The 20,470-nt window shown below is 40.4% G+C and overlaps 2 protein-coding genes across 2 annotated transcripts; both read left to right on the top strand.

Annotated features, from left to right (window-relative positions):
* The first annotated feature begins 4,846 nt into the window (after positions 1–4,846).
* On the top strand, positions 4,847–15,939 carry rlim (ring finger protein, LIM domain interacting). The gene is made up of 4 exons (XM_061725085.1): positions 4,847–4,978; positions 9,805–10,032; positions 12,146–12,250; positions 12,342–15,939. Exons 2-4 carry the CDS (start codon positions 9,864–9,866, stop codon positions 14,198–14,200), a joined length of 2,133 nt encoding a protein of 710 aa, XP_061581069.1. The 5' UTR covers positions 4,847–4,978; positions 9,805–9,863; the 3' UTR covers positions 14,201–15,939.
* A 1,905-nt stretch (positions 15,940–17,844) lies between these two features.
* Positions 17,845–19,501, top strand: glod5 (glyoxalase domain containing 5). The gene is made up of 4 exons (XM_061726233.1): positions 17,845–17,971; positions 18,477–18,632; positions 18,907–19,062; positions 19,172–19,501. Exons 1-4 carry the CDS (start codon positions 17,915–17,917, stop codon positions 19,292–19,294), a joined length of 492 nt encoding a protein of 163 aa, XP_061582217.1. The 5' UTR covers positions 17,845–17,914; the 3' UTR covers positions 19,295–19,501.
* The last annotated feature ends 969 nt before the right edge of the window (positions 19,502–20,470 follow it).

The raw sequence follows: 20,470 nt of genomic DNA, 5'->3' as shown, positions 1-20,470 counted from the left end.
CGTATTTGTTACCATTCTCCAGAAAGCTGCACTGCACATCCCAACTTCTCCATGATGCAACAGTTCAGAGAAGTCTGCAAAAATGTTGAGAACTGTCAAAACACTAAACATTTTATCCCCACATGACACAAATACACATCCTATGTGAGCTTGAAACATTATTTTATGCTAGGTTAAAGTTTTAACTTGGATCCAGTGTGAAGTGGCAACCGAAGGACAGTATGCCATTTGATACAAAAATATCTTTATTTCAAGAATGTAATTCTTTATTATATAAGAGAATAACAAGAGTGCATGTGATCTGCACAACTAAAGTCCCCATGGAGGACTCACAAAGTCACAGCACATTCTAGTGAAACATGTGGAAGCACCTACATGGCAGAATTTGAAATTGTCCTGATATAAATGTCATTGTTTCTGTACTGAGAGATACAAATACTCATATTTCCATGACACCTAACAGCCTTCCAACTAATGTGTTTTATTTTTTTGTCTTTTTTTGTGTGTGTAAGAAACATATTTTGTGTGTGGGTGGAACATGTTAATGCTGTCACCAAAAGAGAGGCTGCAGAAGAAACAGAAGAAAAAATAGACTGTAAACAAAATTGACATTTCAAACTAAAGTAAGTTTACTTAACTTTACTTTACTTTATTTATTTCTCAGGACAATGCACATTGATGAACATATATACATATGTAAATGTGCCAGATTGTAGCACAAGGCTAGTTTCCATCTGTAGTCCAATATAGGCAGGTAAGGTTTAAGTTTAGAAAGTATTTGTTCGGATTGTAGGCAAACTTGAATCTCCTGCTTGCCATTTCTGTAACAGACACACCTAACCCCTACAACTCCCACGTATGGTTTTCATGGCATGTTGAAGCTCATATCACATGTTTTGTGACAGTTTCATCAAATGTCACGAGACTTCATTCATAAGTGCAATTATTTTTATCTCAATGTCTCTGAAATAAAATATAAAGTCAGGAATCACCTTCACAGACTTCTGTGAATCTGTGTTGCGAGCTTTCACTGAGCCGCAGATGGAAACAGTAGTTAAATGTTGTTTTGTGCAATAATCTTTTCTCTTTTTTTGGCTTATAAACATTATTGAATGTTGAAAATCACCATTAGAAATCAGAAGAAAAGTCTATGATAATCATTAATTTACATAATTTATGAATTTTGTTGACTCAATAATGAAATACACTTTCCCCTAAGTTCTTACATGTCATTAAAGTCATTTAAGAAAATGGTGAACAATTATATCATATTCTCACAAGCTATAGTGCCTACACTGATAGTCATTTCCTTCAGTTTTCTTTAAAGATCCTTTATTTATACCCATTTGTTTCTATTCAGGGTTGCAGGACGTCTGCCACACAGATAAAAACAAAACACACACACACACACACCCACACACAAAAGCTCACATCAACTCCTTGGATCAATTCATGAACACCAGCTATTATAGCTGTTATAATTTATATGTATGTTTTTGGGCTGTTGGAGGAAACCAGAGAATCTGGAGAAAACCCACGTAACCGTCACTCCACACAGAAAGATGCCAGCCAGGGAGTCTAACTAGGAACCATGCAGATGTGCAAACCACTAAGCCACAAAGACTGCGTAAGAATAACTGTACAATATGTTTGTAAGTATATTTATTTCAGCTGCAAATCTGGGCAGATTAACAGGGGTATTAATGGAGGCTTGCTTTTGGAGCCAGCCAGCCCCTGGTGGTTAGTCGAGGAACTGCACATACATTCACCTCCTCGTTCGCATCACAGCAGCAATGCAGATGTTGCCACTTGCTAAGCCACTATCCCTCTATAAATGTCTGACCTGTGATTTTATATTTTCAAACTCTACATTCATTAACACCATAGAATGTCGTGAACATTTTTAAAGTGAAAATTCAACAACATATTCAGAAGAAAATATTAACTTACATTTTGTTCAAAACTATTGTTGTGGAACCTTCTCACTGTCACTGGGAAATGAGAAATAAAGTGCTCCAAGGTACTGTACAAATGTATTTGTAGGCTATAATTAAAAATTATACAGAAATGAGAAATTACACATTGTACCATTATGCAACAAAAATTGTGGGTCCACATCCATTTTCTCTTTGTTATTAATACGCACCTTTTTTTTACGATACATTTTTTTTTTTTTCAAAAAATGTTTCACAGATTCCACTATTTGCTTTTTACAGGTGAAAAGAGGTACAACGGGTACTGAAAAGCAAAGGAATGCAACAAGGCACCCGAGGCATCTTTCCTTTTTGTTACTCTGATCCACCGTTTCCCACACAGGACTTACGTAGCTGCATGCTCAACCTGCCATTAAAAAACATCAGACTTTTATACAACAAACTGACTATAAAATATGGCTGTGGTTTCCAAATCTGAGAAGTCCAGGTCAAAAAATATCTTTTTTTGAATGGACAGAAGATGAGTTTATAAACTTCTTGCTTCCTTTGTTACTGTTTGTCTGTTTTCCTAATAACTTTATGATCTCACTTACTATGTTGAAGTCTTTTTTTAATGCAACATGAAACTTATTTTATAAAAGTATAATCAATTTAAGTAAAGCAGAGGTTAAATAAAGCATAATGCATACATTAGGGCTAGGGTTACTTGACAGCTTGCAACCTTACATTAAATTATCTGCACTTATCACTTTTAAACATGAACTGTCATACAAGTTACCGACACTGAAAACATCTTTGGAGCAATGCTCGTTGAAAAACACTAAAACGTTTGGAGAGGCCGAACACTGACCAGAAAATGTTATAATTTGTCTCTGATGCTGCTACTCTAACAGCTGGCTACAGATAAAACTGCCTTCTACACGACAAACTTATATATAGGTATACAAAATCATTGCTAAATCTGCACATCTCCAGTCCAACTTGTTATCCAGGTGAACACCCCGATCTTTTCTCTCAGGATGAAATCAGTTTTTCGGTTTATTCCTAGAAAATGGAACCTGATAATGTTAAACTTTTGTTATTGGTGCTTCTCGGTTCTTGGTGCCCTTGGTTCAATAAGAACAAATCTTCACATTTAGTCGAGGCAGGACCATGCAAGCTTATAGCTCATTTCATACACATATTCTACTCAATGTACTTTAAAATAGACATTAAGATGATGAGAACAGAAAAAAAGCATAAAAAGGCAAGTTAAATTATCAGAATAGAATCATACAAACATGTCACATCATTTTCACGTATTGTAAACATTCTGCACATGTAACAGCATAGACCAATGCAGTTATATCACCAAGAACGTTTTCAAACATACTGAGAAATGACCTGATCGGAGTTATAGTTTTTTGATAATTAACTAACATAATACCACTTTTGCTCTATCAAATAAACTGGGATGGACCCTATGTTCAGCCTCCTTTTTTACAGACCCACCTTTGTGATGATTTTGCTGAGAAACCTGTCTATCAACTCCCCATAACATCCCCCATTATCTCATAAGATCTACACTACACATAAGCTACCTGTTTTTTTTTCTTTCTTTCTTTTTTTTTAAATTAATGTGTAATAAGCAGCAGTAGGCATGGATGTGGGAAAATACAACCATAATACAGAATGTGCCTACATCTCTTTTGAACATAAAGCAGAATCATCAGGGACACTTTGGAAGTTTATTATACTCTTCATTATACTGAGTTTCAGAAACTAAAATATATATTTGCACATTATAAATTATATACTACACAGAATAATGTGTATACTTTTTTGTGTGGGTAACATGAGCAAGACCTCAGTTTGCACAACACCAGAGATTGTAATATTGATACTTAAGAAACAAACAGCATTTTGGTTATTGCAACATATATTCTGCTACATATTATATTAGAAACAGTAAATACTTTTACAGAAACATACCCATTCTGTTCACGATGCCAATCATAATAGCCTACCACGGCAGCAGTAGTGACTAGATGTAAGGTGTAATTCTGAAACTTGGACATAACATTTTATTTTGAAAAAGTCATTATGCATTTTATATGTTAACCATTAAACACACAGGTGGTTATATATCTTTACCGTCTACTTTGATGCCCCTCTATTCTGGAGCATGCAACCCCCAGCATGCAGCTGCTGTGTACCTATTAGAAAACTCTTATCAGGATCAGAATCAGGTTTATTTGGCCAAGTCAGGTCGAACAAGACAGGGAATTTGACTCTGGTTGTTTCGCTCACTGTACTTATGTTAACTTATGTTTAAGTTTTTAATACTCAATGTCAAGCAAGATAATATGTTCGTTTAAGTGCTCAAATATAAATGTAATGAATTACCAAGGATTTTTTCCCCCAATGAATTCCTGCACTTTGTTAATATCAGTTTGGCTCTTAAGTGCATTATGGAGGTGCGTTCACAAAGGACCATGTGTGTGGTAGTAGGTTTCGTAAAAAGCAAAGAAAAAAGGTATAAGTGCTGGGGGACTATGCCCCAAAAGAGTTTCATAACAAACAACATTCTGGCTTTGTCCTGAATTCTGGATGGATAGGATTTGCATTTTACAACCGCACCCTAACGCTACAGCTGTCTAACAGCAGCCTCGCTCAAAACAAACATTTTGTCGATTGCTTTACGAGGTGGCAATTACAACCCTCATATTTGTCTTTCAGGCACCCTCTTGTCGTACTGCTTAAATTTATACATTGCATATAGATTAAACTCTTTATATATAATTTTTTTGCACAATATATATATAATAAAACTCGCTTTCCTTTATTATGAGGCTCACTCCTAATCGAAAATTGCGAGTTTTGTCTACCTGCAAGAAAAATACCGGGGGGAAGCTACCAACACCGGAAGATCATTACAGGCTTCCTACGAGAGAGAAAATGGAAACCTGAGGTCGCACCGAGCTAACTCTCAATCCCTTCAAAATAGTCTCAAAACAACACCCATCTCCTCCGATTTCACAGTGTTTCTACCGTCACCGAAAAAGGTAATGTGTCAGTGACTTTGTGAGCGACGGCAGGTCCCGGTGCTGCCCTGTGTTCGTCTGTGTGCGGACGTCAGCGGGCTGACGGGACTAGCACTTAGCTTGCGGCAATGCTAAGCAGCTCCGCGTAAACACTAAAAAGCACATGCGGGGCCGTCTAACGGCTTTATCTGTGGTTAAAGCACCACACAGACTAATGTGTGACTGAGAACAGCTGGTTAAAGTGTAATTGGCTCGGATTAGAGCAGCCGTGTAGGCTGCGTAGGAACCTATCGAGCTATTAGCCGAGTGACTGGCTTAGAAACATCAACGGGATTGTTTTGGTTTGACTTCCCTGGCGGTTTTGGGGTCAAAACCACAACCTCGCCGCGTTTCCATCCCAGCTTTAATGTGTTGACTGGGCTGTTTGAGCCGGACTGGTCCTGTTCTCGTCAGAGCCTGACAGTGCTAAGGGCTAGGATAGCAAAGAGCTGAGGTACACGATGCCATTTTGTTTTCATCTCGACTTTGACCAACATGCTGACTCTGTGTTGGAAAACACGGAGCTCCGCGGTATCCACATGCATTATTGGTGGCATCTGACTAAATTAAATGACCTTCTTGTTGTTTATGATACCGTATACGTTAGTTGGTTGAAAGTAGAGGACTCTGCATGCTGATTAAATAATGATTGTGGACGTGTGTCGTGGTAACACTGAGTTGGTACTGTTTGAATGATGTAGAGCAGTGGGCTTCAACCCTCTGTCCTGCATGTTTTAGATCAGTGGTCCTCAACCTTTTTTCAGTGATGTACCCACTGTGAAATATTTTTTCAGCCAGGTACCCCCTAACCAGCGCAAAGCACTTTTGGTTGTAAAAAAAAGACCTAAAACGGAGCACTGTGCCATCAGTAACTGATTTATTAAACATAAAAATATTGCTGCTATGCTTCAACCACGACTCCATCGTTGGTCCAAGTGATTAACAGGTGAAGCCAGGTGGCATTTGACAGGTTAGGTCAGGGGTCACCAATCCTGGTCCTCAAGGGCCGGTCTCCTGCATGTTTTAGATCAGTGGTTCTCAAATGGGGGTACGCGTACCCCTGGGGGTACGTGAAGGCACTCCAGGGGTATGTGAGATTTTAAAATATACATATATTTAAAAAGTAGCATCCATGCAAAAATCCTTTAAAAATAAATATTTCCTAAATAGTTGAGGAAAATATAAGTCTAAATTCATAAAATGAATTTTATCTTCAGGAGTAGGCTATTCAACTTATTATCCTAAAACCCTAGAGTATCCCCCACACCAGGATGGTTCCACCTAACCTGTCAAATGCCACCTGGCTTCACCTGTCAATCACTTGGACCAACGATGGAGTCGTGGTTGAAGCATAGCAGCAATATTTTTATGTTTAATAAATCAGTTACTGATGGCACAGTGCTCTGTTTTAGGTCTCTTTTTTTTTACAACCAAAAGTGCTTTGCGCTGGTTAGGGGGTACTTGGCTGAAAAAATATTTCACAGGAGGTACATCACTGAAAAAAGGTTGAGGACCACTGGTTTAGATGTTTCCCTGCTTTAACACACCTGATTCTAATTAATCATCGTCATCAGCTTGTCATCCAGGGCTGCACAATTCTGTTAATGACACAGTCACTTGTATCATGGTGCAATGAAGCAGGGAAACCGGCCCTCGAAGACCAGGATTGGTGACCCCTGGGATTGGATGGAACCATCCTGGTGTGGGGGATACTCTGCGGTTTTAAGATAATAAGTTGAATAGTCTACTCCTGAAGATAAAATTCATTTTATGAATTTAGACTTATATTTTCCTCAATTATTTATGAAATATTTATTTTTAAAGGATTTTTGCATCGATGCTACTTTTTAAATATATGTATATTTTAAAATCTCACGTACCCCCAGGGGTATGCGTACCCCCATTTGAGGACTATTGTTTTAGATCAGTGGTCCTCAACCTTTTTTCAGTGATGTACCCCCTGTGAAATTTTTTTTAGCCAAGTACCCCCTAACCAGCGCAAAGCACTTTTGGTTGTAAAAAAAAAAGACCTAAAACAGAACACTGTGCCATCAGTAACTGATTTATTAAACATAAAAATATTGCTGCTATGCTTCAACCGCGACTCCATCGTAGGTCCAAGTGATTGACAGGTGAAGCCAGGTGGCATTTGACAGGTTAGGTCAGGGGTCACCAATCCTGGTCCTCGAGGGCCGGTGTCCTGCATGTTTTAGATGTTTCCCTGCTTTAACACACCTGATTCTAATTAATCATCGTCATCAGCTTGTCATCCAGGGCTGCACAATTCTGTTAATGACACAGTCACTTGTATCATGGTTCAATGAAGCAGGAAAACATCTAAAACCTGCAGGGACACCGACCCTCGAAGACCAGCATTGGTGACCCCTGGGTTAGGTGGAACCATCCTGGTGTGGGGGATACTCTGCGGTTTTAGGATAATTAGTTGAATAGCCTACTCCTGAAGATAAAATTCATTTTATGAATTTAGACTTATATTTTCCTCAATTATTTATGAAATATTTATTTTTAAAGGATTTTTGCATGGATGCTACTTTTTAAATATATGTATATTTTAAAATCTCACGTACCCCCAGGAGTATGCGTACCCCCATTTGAGAACCATTGTTTTAGATCAGTGGTCCGCAACCTTTTTTCAGTGATGTACCCCTTGTGAAATATTTTTTCAGCCAGGTACCCCCTAACCAGCGCAAAGCACTTTTGGTTGTAAAAAAAGACCTAAAACAGAGCACTGTGCCATCAGTAACTGATTTATTAAACATAAAAATATTGCTGCTATGCTTCAACCACGACTCCATCGTTGGTCCAAGTGATTGACAGGTGAAGCCAGGTGGCATTTGACAGGTTAGGTCAGGGGTCACCAATCCTGGTCCTCAAGGGCCGGTCTCCTGCATGTTTTAGATGTTTCCCTGCTTTAACACACCTGATTCTAATTAATCATCATCATCAGTTTGTCATCCAGGGCTGCACAATTCTGTTAATGACACTTGTATCATGGTGCAATGAAGCAGGGAAACATCTAAAACCTGCAGGGACACCGGCCCTCGAAGACCAGGATTGGTGACCCCTGGGTTAGTTGGAACCATCCTGATGTGGGGGATACTCTGCGGTTTTAGGATAAGTTGAATAGCCTACTCCTGAAGATAAAATTGATTTTATGAATTTAGACTTATATTTTCCTCAATTATTTATGAAATATTAAATTTTTAAAGGATTTTTGAATGGATGCTACTTTTTAAATATATGTATATTTTAAAATCTCACGTACCCCCTGGAGTGCCTTCACGTACCCCCAGGGGTACGCGTACCCCCATTTGAGAACCACTGTTTTAGATCAGGGGTGTCCAAAGTCGGTCCTCGAGAGCCGGTGTCCTGCATGTTTTAGATGTCTCCTTGCTTCAACACACCTGATTCAAATTAACGGTCGTCACCAGCTTGCCATCAAGGTCTGGACAACTCTGTTGGTGACACAGCTACTTTTATCACAGTGTCCTGAAGCAGGGAAACATCTAAAACCTGCAGGACACCGGCCCTCGAGGACCGACTTTGGACACCCCTGTTTTAGATGTTGCCCTGCATCATCACACCTGATTCTAATGAATGGTCGTCATCAGCTTGTCATCAAGGTCTGGACAAGTCTGTTAATGACACAGCCGTTTGTATCGGGGTGTGTTGAAGCAGGGCAGCATCTAAAGGTCCCGAGGACCACGGTTGAAGACAATCGATGTAAGCAGATGTCATATTGTGACTTTTATTGCGTGTTGTTGTCCTTCTTTCATTACTACAGTGGTGTCCAAAGTCGATCATCAAGGGCCGGTGTCCTGTAGGTTTTTAGATGTTTCCATGTTTTGTTTTCACGCCTGTGTCATTAACAGAATTATACAGACCTTGAAGTCAAGCTGGTGACGAGTATTAATTTAAATCAGGTGTGTGGAAACAGGGAAACATCTAAAACAGGGGTGAGCAACCCTGGTCCTCAGGCCGGTGTCCTGCATGTTTTAGACGTTTCCCTGCTTTAACGTACCTGATTCTAATTAATCATTGTCATCAAGGTCTACACAATTCTGTTTGACACAGTCGGTGCGTCCGAAATGCCATACAAAACAAAATATACTAAAAAGTATGCTTAAGTTCAGCACACTTTTGAGTAAATATCAGTAGTATGCATTAATTCGGACGTACTATTCAGAGCGCACACGTCACTTCCTGCCGTTGGGAGGAAGTGACGTGTCACAGCAGCAGTAGCTGCACCGCTCCGCTATTTCCCGTTTATCCTGGCCGAAACAAGATGACGTTATATAATATTATTATATACGAATATTATAATATTAATATTATATAATAGTATTATTATACTTATGACATATACGTATCACTTAGCAACAAAACACCGCTGCATTGCATTGTGGGAAGTTTCTGCTTAGCTAGTGTCCATCAATCCACACTAATACATTTCTCCAGAATGAGTATGGATAGAGCACACTATTGAGTACGTACTAATGTTTCGGACGCACTAAAAAATCTCACATAGTGTTTTTGCATACTCATTAGAGTGGAAGTATGCGATTTCAGATGCAGCCTGTCACTTGTATGAAGCAGTGAAACATCTAAAACGTGCAGGACAGCGGCACTCGAGGACCGACTTTGGACACCCCTGCATTACTAGATATACACTAGTATAGTGGTTATAAACAAACCCAGGCTAGTATAGCCTGCATAGTGTCACTTTCAGGTGTTGTTGTTGTTGTTGTTTGGATCCATTGTTACAATATTCCTGTTTGTCCCTGTAGCAATTGGATCTTGTTGGAAGTTGGAGAGCACCCCGTAGAGCTCCCTCCCTTCTGATTCAATGGAAGGGTCTGACGGTGTTGAGCCGGGTAGCAGTGACCAGCCAGAGTCACAGCGCAGGAGGCAGCTGGATCGCCTTGACAGAGAGGAGGCCTTCTACCAGTTTGTCAATAATCTCAGCGAGGAGGACTATCGTCTTATGAGAGACAACAATCTTTTGGGCAATCCAGGTAATATATCTTACCATTAATTTAATGATGCTTATCATGGGATATTGAAGTCCTCACGGTCCTGTAATATGCAGGCATCAGAATCTTCTGCGGATCCGCAGAATTCTGCGGATTTTGGTCTCAGCAAAAAATTTCCGCGGTTTCCGCAGAACGGGGGGAAAAAAGAAAAAAAAATTCCCCAAACAACGGACTCAAACGCGATGTGCCAGGCCAGAAAAGAAAAAAATTATATTCAAAAAATAAGCGACGTATCTATCCATTCATTCAGAAATCAAAAATAATTTCCACTTGGGAGCCTCTGTGCGGCGCTGAATATGCAATGCAGTGTTTTGCGGTGTGCTTCTCATTGAAATGAATGGAGGCAACACGTTGCGGCAGTGAGTGAAGCCTGAATTATGGTTCTGCGTTAAATCGACGCAGAGCCTACGGCGTAGGGTACGCGGCGACGCGCGCCGTACGGTGCGTACGGCCGCGTACCCTACGCCGTAGGCTCTGCGTTGGTGTAACGCGGGACCATAAATCAGACTTAAGTCCCTTTAGGCTAATACTGTGAGAAATAACCTCTCATAATAGCGGTACTACAGTTAATAAATGTAATAAATGCTCCTACTGCCGTTTCTGCTGGCTACTGAGTCCCCTAAGTGGCGAGTGAGTTTTAACTCCTTAATTACTAACCAGCGTCAGAGTCACGCACAGTACACAAACTGTGATGTTAGAGAGCCACCTTTTGGTCAATTTAAGCAACCGCATCGCCAGCTGCTTGACAGTGGCTCAACTCATTAGTTTACTGTTTTTGTTGTTATTATCTATGCAATTGTGAAAAAAATGGCAAAATAAATGAAAAACTGTGAACAACCGCATTCCGTAGGCTATTCGGTACTCAGTATTCAGCCAAGTCTTTAAATTTTATTCGGCTTCAGGTTCGGCCTCCAATTTTCATTTCGGTGCATCCCTAGTTTTTTCGGTGGGAAAGGGGGATTCTGGCCATTGTAGAAGTTTAAGATATAATTATCTTCATTTCAAGATTTATTCATGCATGAAGAATTACCCATGATGATGAATGCATGTTATGTTATCAAAATGCATCATTCTTTGCAAAAATTCAGATTTTTTTGTGTGTATTCTTGCATTGATAAAATATGTGATTATGGAGCTTTGAGACCACCAGAATGCACCATTTTGAGTCTATTTTTCGAAATATTACGGGGGGGCATGCCCCCGGACCCCCCTAGAGGGTTCGGACGCGTTGCGCCGTCACTCGTCCACGTCGAGAATTTTCCTCTTTTTTTAGGACAAGCCGTTCTGATGCCTGAATATGATTGCCCATTTTCCATATAAAACACTGTGCTTCCCTTTCGAACTATCAGTTTGGGTTCAAGGGTTCTAGTAAAGCCACAAGCTAAGAAGAACGCCCATAACCTTACTACATAGGTTGTTGAGCCTTTTATAGTTTTATTATTGTACTCCATGGTAATGCACTAAATATCCATGGGTTGAAAAAAGGGGACTCATTATGATGATCTAACTTTTAAAACACAAATTCGAGATTGTATTATACTGATGTTGCTCACAGGTTCTTGTGTCATGCCAGTTTCTTCATACTTTGTATGCAATTTGTTGTGATTTTACTTCACATTTTAAAGGGCAAGAGATGGACATGTAGCATTACATGATGCTGTCACTTTCCCCAACTTCAAATTAGTTTTTCTCTCTCTCTCTCTCTCTCTCTCTCTCTCTGTCGCTCTCTCTTTCTCTTTTTCTTCTAAAAATCATATACAGTATGTGCTTACATTCCCGAGTCTGCTTGATTGTAACTACTGTGCACAATCAAATATGTCCAATCTGTTAATAGTGGGAGGGACTTGTAAGTTTGGAATATCCTTCAGAAGAGCACCCATCTAGGCGATGCCATTGAGTGGACAGTTCATTCCCTGGTAAATCTGGAGGATTTCATTACTTATCTGTTGTGTTCAAAGAAAACTAAACACACTTGCGGCTGGTCACTAGAGAAGAGGGATTGAACACCTAATAACCTTCAAGAAAGTAATGTGTAGGTTGCCAAATAAATCTTTATTTTTGTCTCATCACAATGTTTTCTAATAATCTCTTCCAGGGGAGTTAACGGAAGATGAGCTGATTAGTAGACTGCATCAAATCAAAGAAGGCCCAGAGCAGCAGAATAACAACCCTAGTACTGAAAATAGCGAAGATCCACCTGGTAGGTTTAATCATTTTTTTTGTATAAATTATCATTGTCATTTTGATGTTGTTTATTCACTAGTTTTTCTATCAATTGTTACATATTTCAGAGCAACCAGAGGCCTCTGAGGATCCTGCTGGTGGGGATAGTCTCCTGGACTGGCTAAACACGGTCCGACGCACAGGCAACACAACCAGAACTGGTCATCGTGGAAACCAGTCCTGGAGGGCTGTGAGCCAGACCAACCCAAATAGTGGTGATTTTCGCTTTAGCTTGGAAATAAGTGTGAACCGCAACCTGGCTGAACAGCAGGCTGCCGCTGAAGGAGAGCAGGAACCTTCTGAACAGCCTCCCGAGGCTGAAGAGGGCATCGCAAATCCTGAACCACCGGTTCCTATGGAGACGGAGGTGGTTGAAGAACCGGTTGTAGAAGAATTGGCTGTCATTGTGGAGCCTGAGCCGGAGCCAGTGCCGGAACCAGAGCCGGAGGCAGAGCCAGAACCAGAACCGGAGCCGGAACCGGAGCCGGAGGCAGAGCTTGAACCGGAGCCAGAACCGGAACCAGAGCCAGAGGCAGAGCCGGAGCCGGAGCCGGAACCAGAGCCGGAACCAGAGCAACTGCCAGAACCAGAGCCAGTGCCAGATCCGGAGCCGGAGCCAGAGCCAGAACTAGAAGAGGTTGTTTCACCAGAAGTCGTGGAGGAACCTCCCAGCCCACCTGTAGCCCTGCCAGTTCAACCCCCACCGTGTTCTTCTCCACGCCGAGGTCAAAGGAGAGCCCGCAGCCGCAGTCCAGAGCCACGCAGGACTAGGGCTCGTATTGCCAGGAGCCGCTCCCCCCTCAACTTGGATCAACTTGATGGTCTACCGAGCCCACGGCATTCTTATAGCGCCCAGAGCCCTAGTTCTTCCACCAATACCACACCTGTGCTTCAAGTGGAGGGCAGTTCACGGACTCGACAACATGTTCTTTCTCGGCAAAGCACAGCAGATGGTGATGCTCAGTCACCTAGAGCTGGTGCCGAATCAGTTCCAGAGGCCCCAAATGTAGGATCTCAGGAAGGAGACGCTGCTGGGGCTGAGGGGGGTTCAGCAGAGCGCCGGCCCCCTACTATAATGCTTGATCTCCAGGTGCGTCGCGTGCGTCCAGGCGAATATCGGCAAAGAGACAGCATTGCCAGTCGAACCCGGTCTCGCTCCCAGAACTCAAACAACACATTTCTTTATGAGAGTGAGCGTGGCGGATTTCGTAGGACTTTCTCCCGATCGGAGCGTGCTGGCGTGAGGACCTATGTCAGCACTATTCGTATCCCTATCCGAAGAATCTCTGATGCAGGTTTGGGAGAAGCAACCTCAATGGCTCTCCAGTCTATGATTAGGCAGATAATGACAGGCTTTGGTGAGCTCGGCTACCTCATGGACTCAGACTCAGATTCTTCCGATTCAAATCGCGGAGCCAGCACACCTGCAGACTTGCAAACCCTCAACAATCCAGATGGTAATAATGCTGACGCCTCAACTGCTGATGTTGATGAGCAGCCAGTTGTTGCTGGAGTAAGGGAAAGGACGGTTGAGACTGATACGAATGAGAGCCTTGCCACCGGGTCATCACCCTCTGGTGGTCGGGCTCGCCCGAGACCACCTATCAGCCTAGAGGAGCCCAGCTCACTGCCCTTCCTGCGGCTTGCTCACTTCTTCCTCCTCAACGATGATGATGAGGACCAGCCCCAGGGGCTGACCAAAGAACAGATTGACAACCTCTCCATGCGCAATTTTGGTGAGAGTGATGCGCTGAAGACCTGTAGTGTCTGCATAACAGAGTATGCAGAAGGGAACAAGCTACGTAAGCTTCCCTGCTCTCATGAATACCATGTGCACTGCATAGATCGCTGGCTTTCTGAAAACTCCACTTGCCCCATCTGCCGCAGGGCTGTCCTGGTGTCAGCCAACCGAGAGAGTGTGGTGTAACGCTGACTCGGAGGAACCCCCCACCACCCCTAAATTAAGTAAATGTCCAAGTCATAGAAGATGCATCGAGAACATGTGTCTGGACTTTTGAAATGTATTTCCTCCATGCCATTAGTAGGTTTGATTCCAACACCACAGACTTAATTTAGGGTGATCCATAACATAACATCAATACTTATTCGGCCCCTAGTTAGGAGTTTACTATTGCTGTCCAGAAGGGGCACAGAGCAATGCATGCTGCTGATCAACTTATAGTGACCATGCAGTGTTGCATTGCATCAAATCATTCCCACAATCAGGCCTATATCTCATAAACAATCCTCTGATTATAAACGCTGCATACTTCCAGGTAGTTTAGGCACTACAGATCTATTCTTTTATGTCAAATCCTAAATGTCGCCTTATATACCACAAGTTGGATAAAGGTACAATCTTTATTTACACGAGGTTTGAAGTATTAGCTGTAAATAAGCTTGTAAAATAAGTTTGAATCATACTCTGTACCAGTGAAATCGTTTTGGAATGCAAACATTCTCATATGAAGATCTGAGTTATGCTCTCTGCATTTACTGAAAGCTTTCGTAACTTTACGAGAGAGTGGTAACGATGTGCATTGCTGGGTTGTGTAGAGATTATGTCCAAAGGATGTGGCACATACATCAGGTTTGCAATCTACAGTCTAAATTTTACTTTCCTTTTTAGTTTACATAACAGACAAGCTGCTTTCTTTGAGTGGAATTTACCCATGAAACTGTAAGTGAGCACCAAAGACTTTGGTGGGGGTGGTGGCAGGAATTTAAAGAAATGACTGTGGTACTGGTATATGGAAAACAAATTCAACTTTTCAACCTTTGGAGTACTGTAGTGTTTAATGTTATAATTTGATAAAAGAAAAATAAGAAATAGGGGTGTCTCAGATGTGGACTTGCCATGATGCTATCAATTTTCAGTTGGGGCCTTTTTTATTTTTCATTTTATTCTTCTCTAGTTTTGTGTATAGTTCTCTCACAGTCACATCAAATCATCTGCCACCTGCCAGCTGGTTTTATGTTTTCCTGTTGATTTACCTACTTAACCCCAACCAGAATAGATCTATTAAACACGATACTGCTTAATTTATTCATCCAGATGTTGACTGTCAGACACTTATCAAGCCTGGAGAAATGCATTCTTTTTTTTTTTTTATTCTAAGCTTCAGTAGAAAGTACAGACATTTGTCCAACGTGCCCTCTTACTGCCTCATGAGCAATGCTCCAAATGTGTGCAATACATGCAAAAGTTACAAGTAGAAGTACAAACCATGATATAAATGTATACTGTTGTTAAAAACGGTTGTTTATGGCTGTCTAAAATCTTAAATGAAGACCTAATACCCTTTTACAGTATGTGTTGAATTTCTTTTGACTTAGAATTTCTGTAGGTTTTATTAGCACTGTTGAAGAACAGGAACACTGGCTAAAACAAAGAAAGGGTATCACTTTTAATGCCATCCTGTCATATTTCTTGTTTCACTGTTTGATGTCTTAGCCACAATTACGACATCCCTTTTTGGGACTTAAAAGTTTGAATGCAAGATTTTTTTTTTTTTTTTTTTTTGAATATCATAAACATGTAAATGTATGTCTTCACTGAGGTCAAGTTTAGGTTTGACCCCGTTCTGTGATCCACCCAGTGCAGTATGTTTACTGGGTGTTAAATGAAACTAACCGCTCAATTAAACAAGTTGTTATGCTTTGAAATACTGCATCGCATGTATGCCTTTTGTTATTGCAGCCTTTTGTTATTTCAATTGTACAAAATATGTATTGTTTGATTTAATGATCATTTTAATGAATTCTGTTTATTAATTTCTAATAATAAGTGTGAAGATGAAGAATCAAAGATGTTGTTTTCCTGCCAGTGTTATCAGAGTCATCACATAATAGACAGTAGAATCGGTGGATAGCAAGCAAGATGCAGAGGTTCAGCAGAGTTGCACATCAGAAGTTGGATCACAATATAGTAAGGCAGGCAAGTCTATTTGTATAGCACAATTTAACAACAAGGTGATTCAAAGTGCTTTTCGGAGACATAACATCACATAGTAGAAATAAAAAGCATGATTTAAAGTTTAAACAAAAAAGAAAGAAATAGGAACGATAGAAAAACACCAGTAGCCAAAATCTGATTTAGGTTTTGGAAGTTACAAGTACCAGTGCAGATTTGGACCTTTTATTCAAATGGAATTGAAAACAGGTGCTTCTTCAACCTTTGCTTAAATACTGTTTCTGCTGATCTGAGGCTTTCTGGGAGTTTGTTCCAGACATGTGGAGCATAGAAGCTGAACACAGCTTCTCAATGTCCGGTTCTGACCTGATGAATCCGGAAGGTTCATACAGTATTATATCAATTAATGATACAATTTTAAATTGGTTTAGCAATTAATGTGAAACAATTCTGATTAAACAATCAGTTCCATTCATGTCAAATCACAGTAATTAATTAAAATGTTATTTCTGGGTTCATCCAACAGTTAAGTGTAAAACTCGGTTCCTTTACTAAAAGTAGACACCAAGAAGTATTTTAATTCAATTAAAAGTACTCTGACATGTATTGTCTGATATTTTCATTTGGTATTCATGCCGTTAGACTGGCATTCAACCAGTGTCTTGGTGTAGAGTGATGGATAAATGGACTTCAAATGCTCAGTGCTGTACAACCCAGTGTGCTGACTCCAACTCGGTTGTGTGACTTGTAGTTACTGGTGAATGTACAGTTGTGTACACACTACTGTATTACGTACACCAGGTGTTACCAAATGAAGTTGCCGGTGAGTCCATTAACAGCAGCAAATAACAATCCCGGTAAGTTATTATGGAACCAATACGGTAGTTTAAATTTAAGAAGCGTTGCACTTGTTTTTCCAGACGTCAGGGTCAAAGAGTAACTTCTGGCTACAGTGTTTGTAGGTGGAAGGGTACGACGGAGTATTAGGGCCAAACTAACACAAAAAATAAAAAATAAAGTCATAATAATATGAGAATAAAGTCGTAATATTACGAGAATAAAGTCGTAATATTAAATATATTATAAATATATAAATAGAACTTCACAAGATGCTCAATATTCCTCATTTTAACACAGGGGGAAGATGCTCTTCCTGTTAGAGTTCTCATAAATTATATTCTCATAATATTACGACTTTATTCTCATAATATTACGAGTTTATTCTCATAATATTACGACTTTATTCTCATAAATTACGACTTTATTCTCGTAATATTACGACTTTATTCTCGTAATATTACGACTTTATTCTATTACGACTTTATTCTCGCAACATTACAACTTTATTCTCGTAATGTTACGACTTTATTCTCATAATATTATGAGTTTATTCTCGTAATTTCCCCCTTTTTTTTTGTCTTAGTTTGGCCCTAATACTCCGTCGTAGAAGGGAAATGTACAAAGTGTAATAAAAGTATGCATTAGTGTGCTTAATGGCGCCCCCTGCTGGTATGTTAACATTATCCATTTCTACAAATATCAGTATTTCTGAGCATAACCTTTTGCTAAGATATCACATTATTAACTTCTAAGAAAAATTAATAAAAATGTTCACACACAAATTTATCACACTTTGGCCCGTAGAGCCTTAAAAACCTAAGCTGCTAAAAACATGGGTGAGTTTGGTAGAGTTGGTTGACAGGGAAGACAAACAAGGAAGTGGAAAGGATGGCGCTCCGGGCAGCAGGGAGTCATTTGTGGCTCTTTCAAAGGACCTGTTTAAAGGTAAATACGGCCATTACTAGTTCATTTTTTTACTCAGCATTTGCTCTCACGTTTGTCCCACCAACTTTGTTGGCACAGACTTGAAATCAACGTAGGCTAAAGCCTGAGTTATGGTTCCGCGTTAAATCAACGCAGAGCCTACGGTGCGCGTCGCCGCGTAACCTACGCCGTAGGCTCTGCGTTGGTGTAACGCGGAACCATAAATCAGCCTTAATCCTTACCGTGACACTGAAAACTGCCTCTGTGGGTGTAAATGTACTCTGTCATAAATAACAGTTATAATCATGGAAAGTTAGCAAACTAGTTTATGTATTACTTCGACATTCACCGATATTCCGTTTATTTTCTCTAAATTGCCTTTAATTTGTCATTCAGATGCTGTAGCAACACTTTCACCACCGAGTGGCGCTGTTTCTGATGCATTTATGTTGAAGGCAGTGGTTTATAATAATATAATAATATATTATTCCGTTCATCCTTTAAATTTTTATTTTGCATTTTGTAGATATCCTCCATTCAGACACAGAGACTTGTCAGATTTAAAGCTACCAGTCCAGTCGAAATGAGCCATCTGGATCATTTGGTGTTGACCGTGAAAAGCGTCCCAGACACCATCAACTTTTATACCTCAGTCCTCGGCATGGAAGAAATCACTTTCAAAGTAAGTGTCAGTTTCTATTGACCTTTTCATAAACTAAGAATAAGTACTGCACTGTAATCATAGTGCCAATTTAATTCTATTGTCAACAATAATGCTTGATGTATGTATTAAAATAATCTGCAATATATGTGCACTTTTTGCAAGAGGACCAGGAAAAGTGAAGCACTTTAGTGCGTTTGGTTCGAGAGAACATCCACTAGATGGCAGGCTTTGATGGTCCAGTGAGCTCAGACATTTCATTGTCCTCAAATACCACCTGTTTTGCTTTTGACAGGGAAACCGCAAGGCTCTTAGTTTTGGGCAGCAGAAATTTAACCTCCACCAACTCGGCCAAGAGTTTGATCCAAAAGCCAAACATCCGACTTCAGGCTCAGCTGACCTGTGCCTCATCACTAAAACCCCTCTGGCTGTTGTAGCTGCACATCTAAAGGTCCTCCTTACATCGCCTGACACTGCCTTTAATTAGCAGTTTTACTTCTGTTGATTTTGTTTCACAATTTGTAAAGCTAAAATCAGATGTCTTCTGTCCATCTCTGCAGGCTTGTGGGGTGAATATTGAAGAGGGTCCAGTGGAAAGAAGTGGCGCTGTGGGACCCATCACCTCACTTTATTTCAGAGACCCTGATCACAACCTCATTGAAGTGTCAAACTACGACCATTGAGTTTCTCACCCTCACTGCACAATCAGTGTTTTGACTATGAAGTGTTTTAGTCAAAATGACTGGAAACATCAGCCAGCTCTGAAGCTCTACTTTGCTTTCTGTGTGTGTATCCTGTGTCAGTGACGTTGGGTCAGAAATGGGAAACTAAGTCATATGCCAAATACCTTAACTTTGACAATAAAATAAAAATCTAACAATTTTCTTTAATTTCCTGGTTTTATTGGGAGAATACTATCACAGCTGTGCAGTGAAAACTGAAAAACCTGTTGGAGGTCTACATTCACTTACTGGTGCGGTTAGACAGGTTACCCCACAAAGTTAACCGCAAGTGTGAAACCGATTTTTAAGTATTTTTTGATTTTTTATTTAAGTGTATAAATATCTTAAGCAATTTATATTATTATATGATGATAAAATAAAGTTTTTGTTTTTAATGGGTTTTAAAGGGGCCTAGTGGCTACAGAGGTGGGTTTGGGTCTGGAGGTTCAAGCCCCAGAATGGCAACCAAGATGAACCACCTTGGGCCCCTGAGCAAGGCCCTCTATCCTAATTGCTACATGAAATGGTGTGTTCATCTCAGATATAAGTCGCTTTGAATAAAAGCATCTGCTAAATGACAGTAGTAGTAGTAGTAATAATGAACTGACTTAACCTACAACAGACGTCAACCACTGGATTTTATGTAGTCAGCCTGACAAAGTCCACATTCAGGCCAAAACCAAGGCAGGTTTTCTGTGTCTTGAAAATGACAGAATTTCCTGATGAAATACAAACAGAACAAATACATTTGTTTGGAGAGTTGGCGTCATCCGATGAGGAAGGTGAAGAAAGAAGCAGCATGGATATTTTGATGTTATTTGCAGGCAGGAGAGACAAAGGCCGGACCGGAACCTGGCCAGGTATTGTCGTGTGGAAACTCCATCTATTTCACACTTTCCAGAGGCTCAAATTTCTTTATGTCTTGCGTCATATGATATGACACACTGCTGCCTTGCTTTATTTGGGGTGGCAGGTGAGAGTATGAAAAAAAATACTTTTATGTCACGCCCGATGTTGTTGAACTCCGACTTATTGATTGCATCTCAAATATTAGTTTGCTTTTGTCTTTCAACCCAATAACAACACGATTCACACATACATCGTCGTTGTGATTATGGCATCGTTTGAATACATTTG

This window comes from Cololabis saira, chromosome 7 (assembly GCF_033807715.1).
Source record: "Cololabis saira isolate AMF1-May2022 chromosome 7, fColSai1.1, whole genome shotgun sequence".
Taxonomy (NCBI): domain Eukaryota; kingdom Metazoa; phylum Chordata; class Actinopteri; order Beloniformes; family Belonidae; genus Cololabis; species Cololabis saira.
The sequence above is the reverse complement of the archived record's forward strand: the minus strand, read 5'-3'. Positions and strand labels throughout refer to the sequence as shown.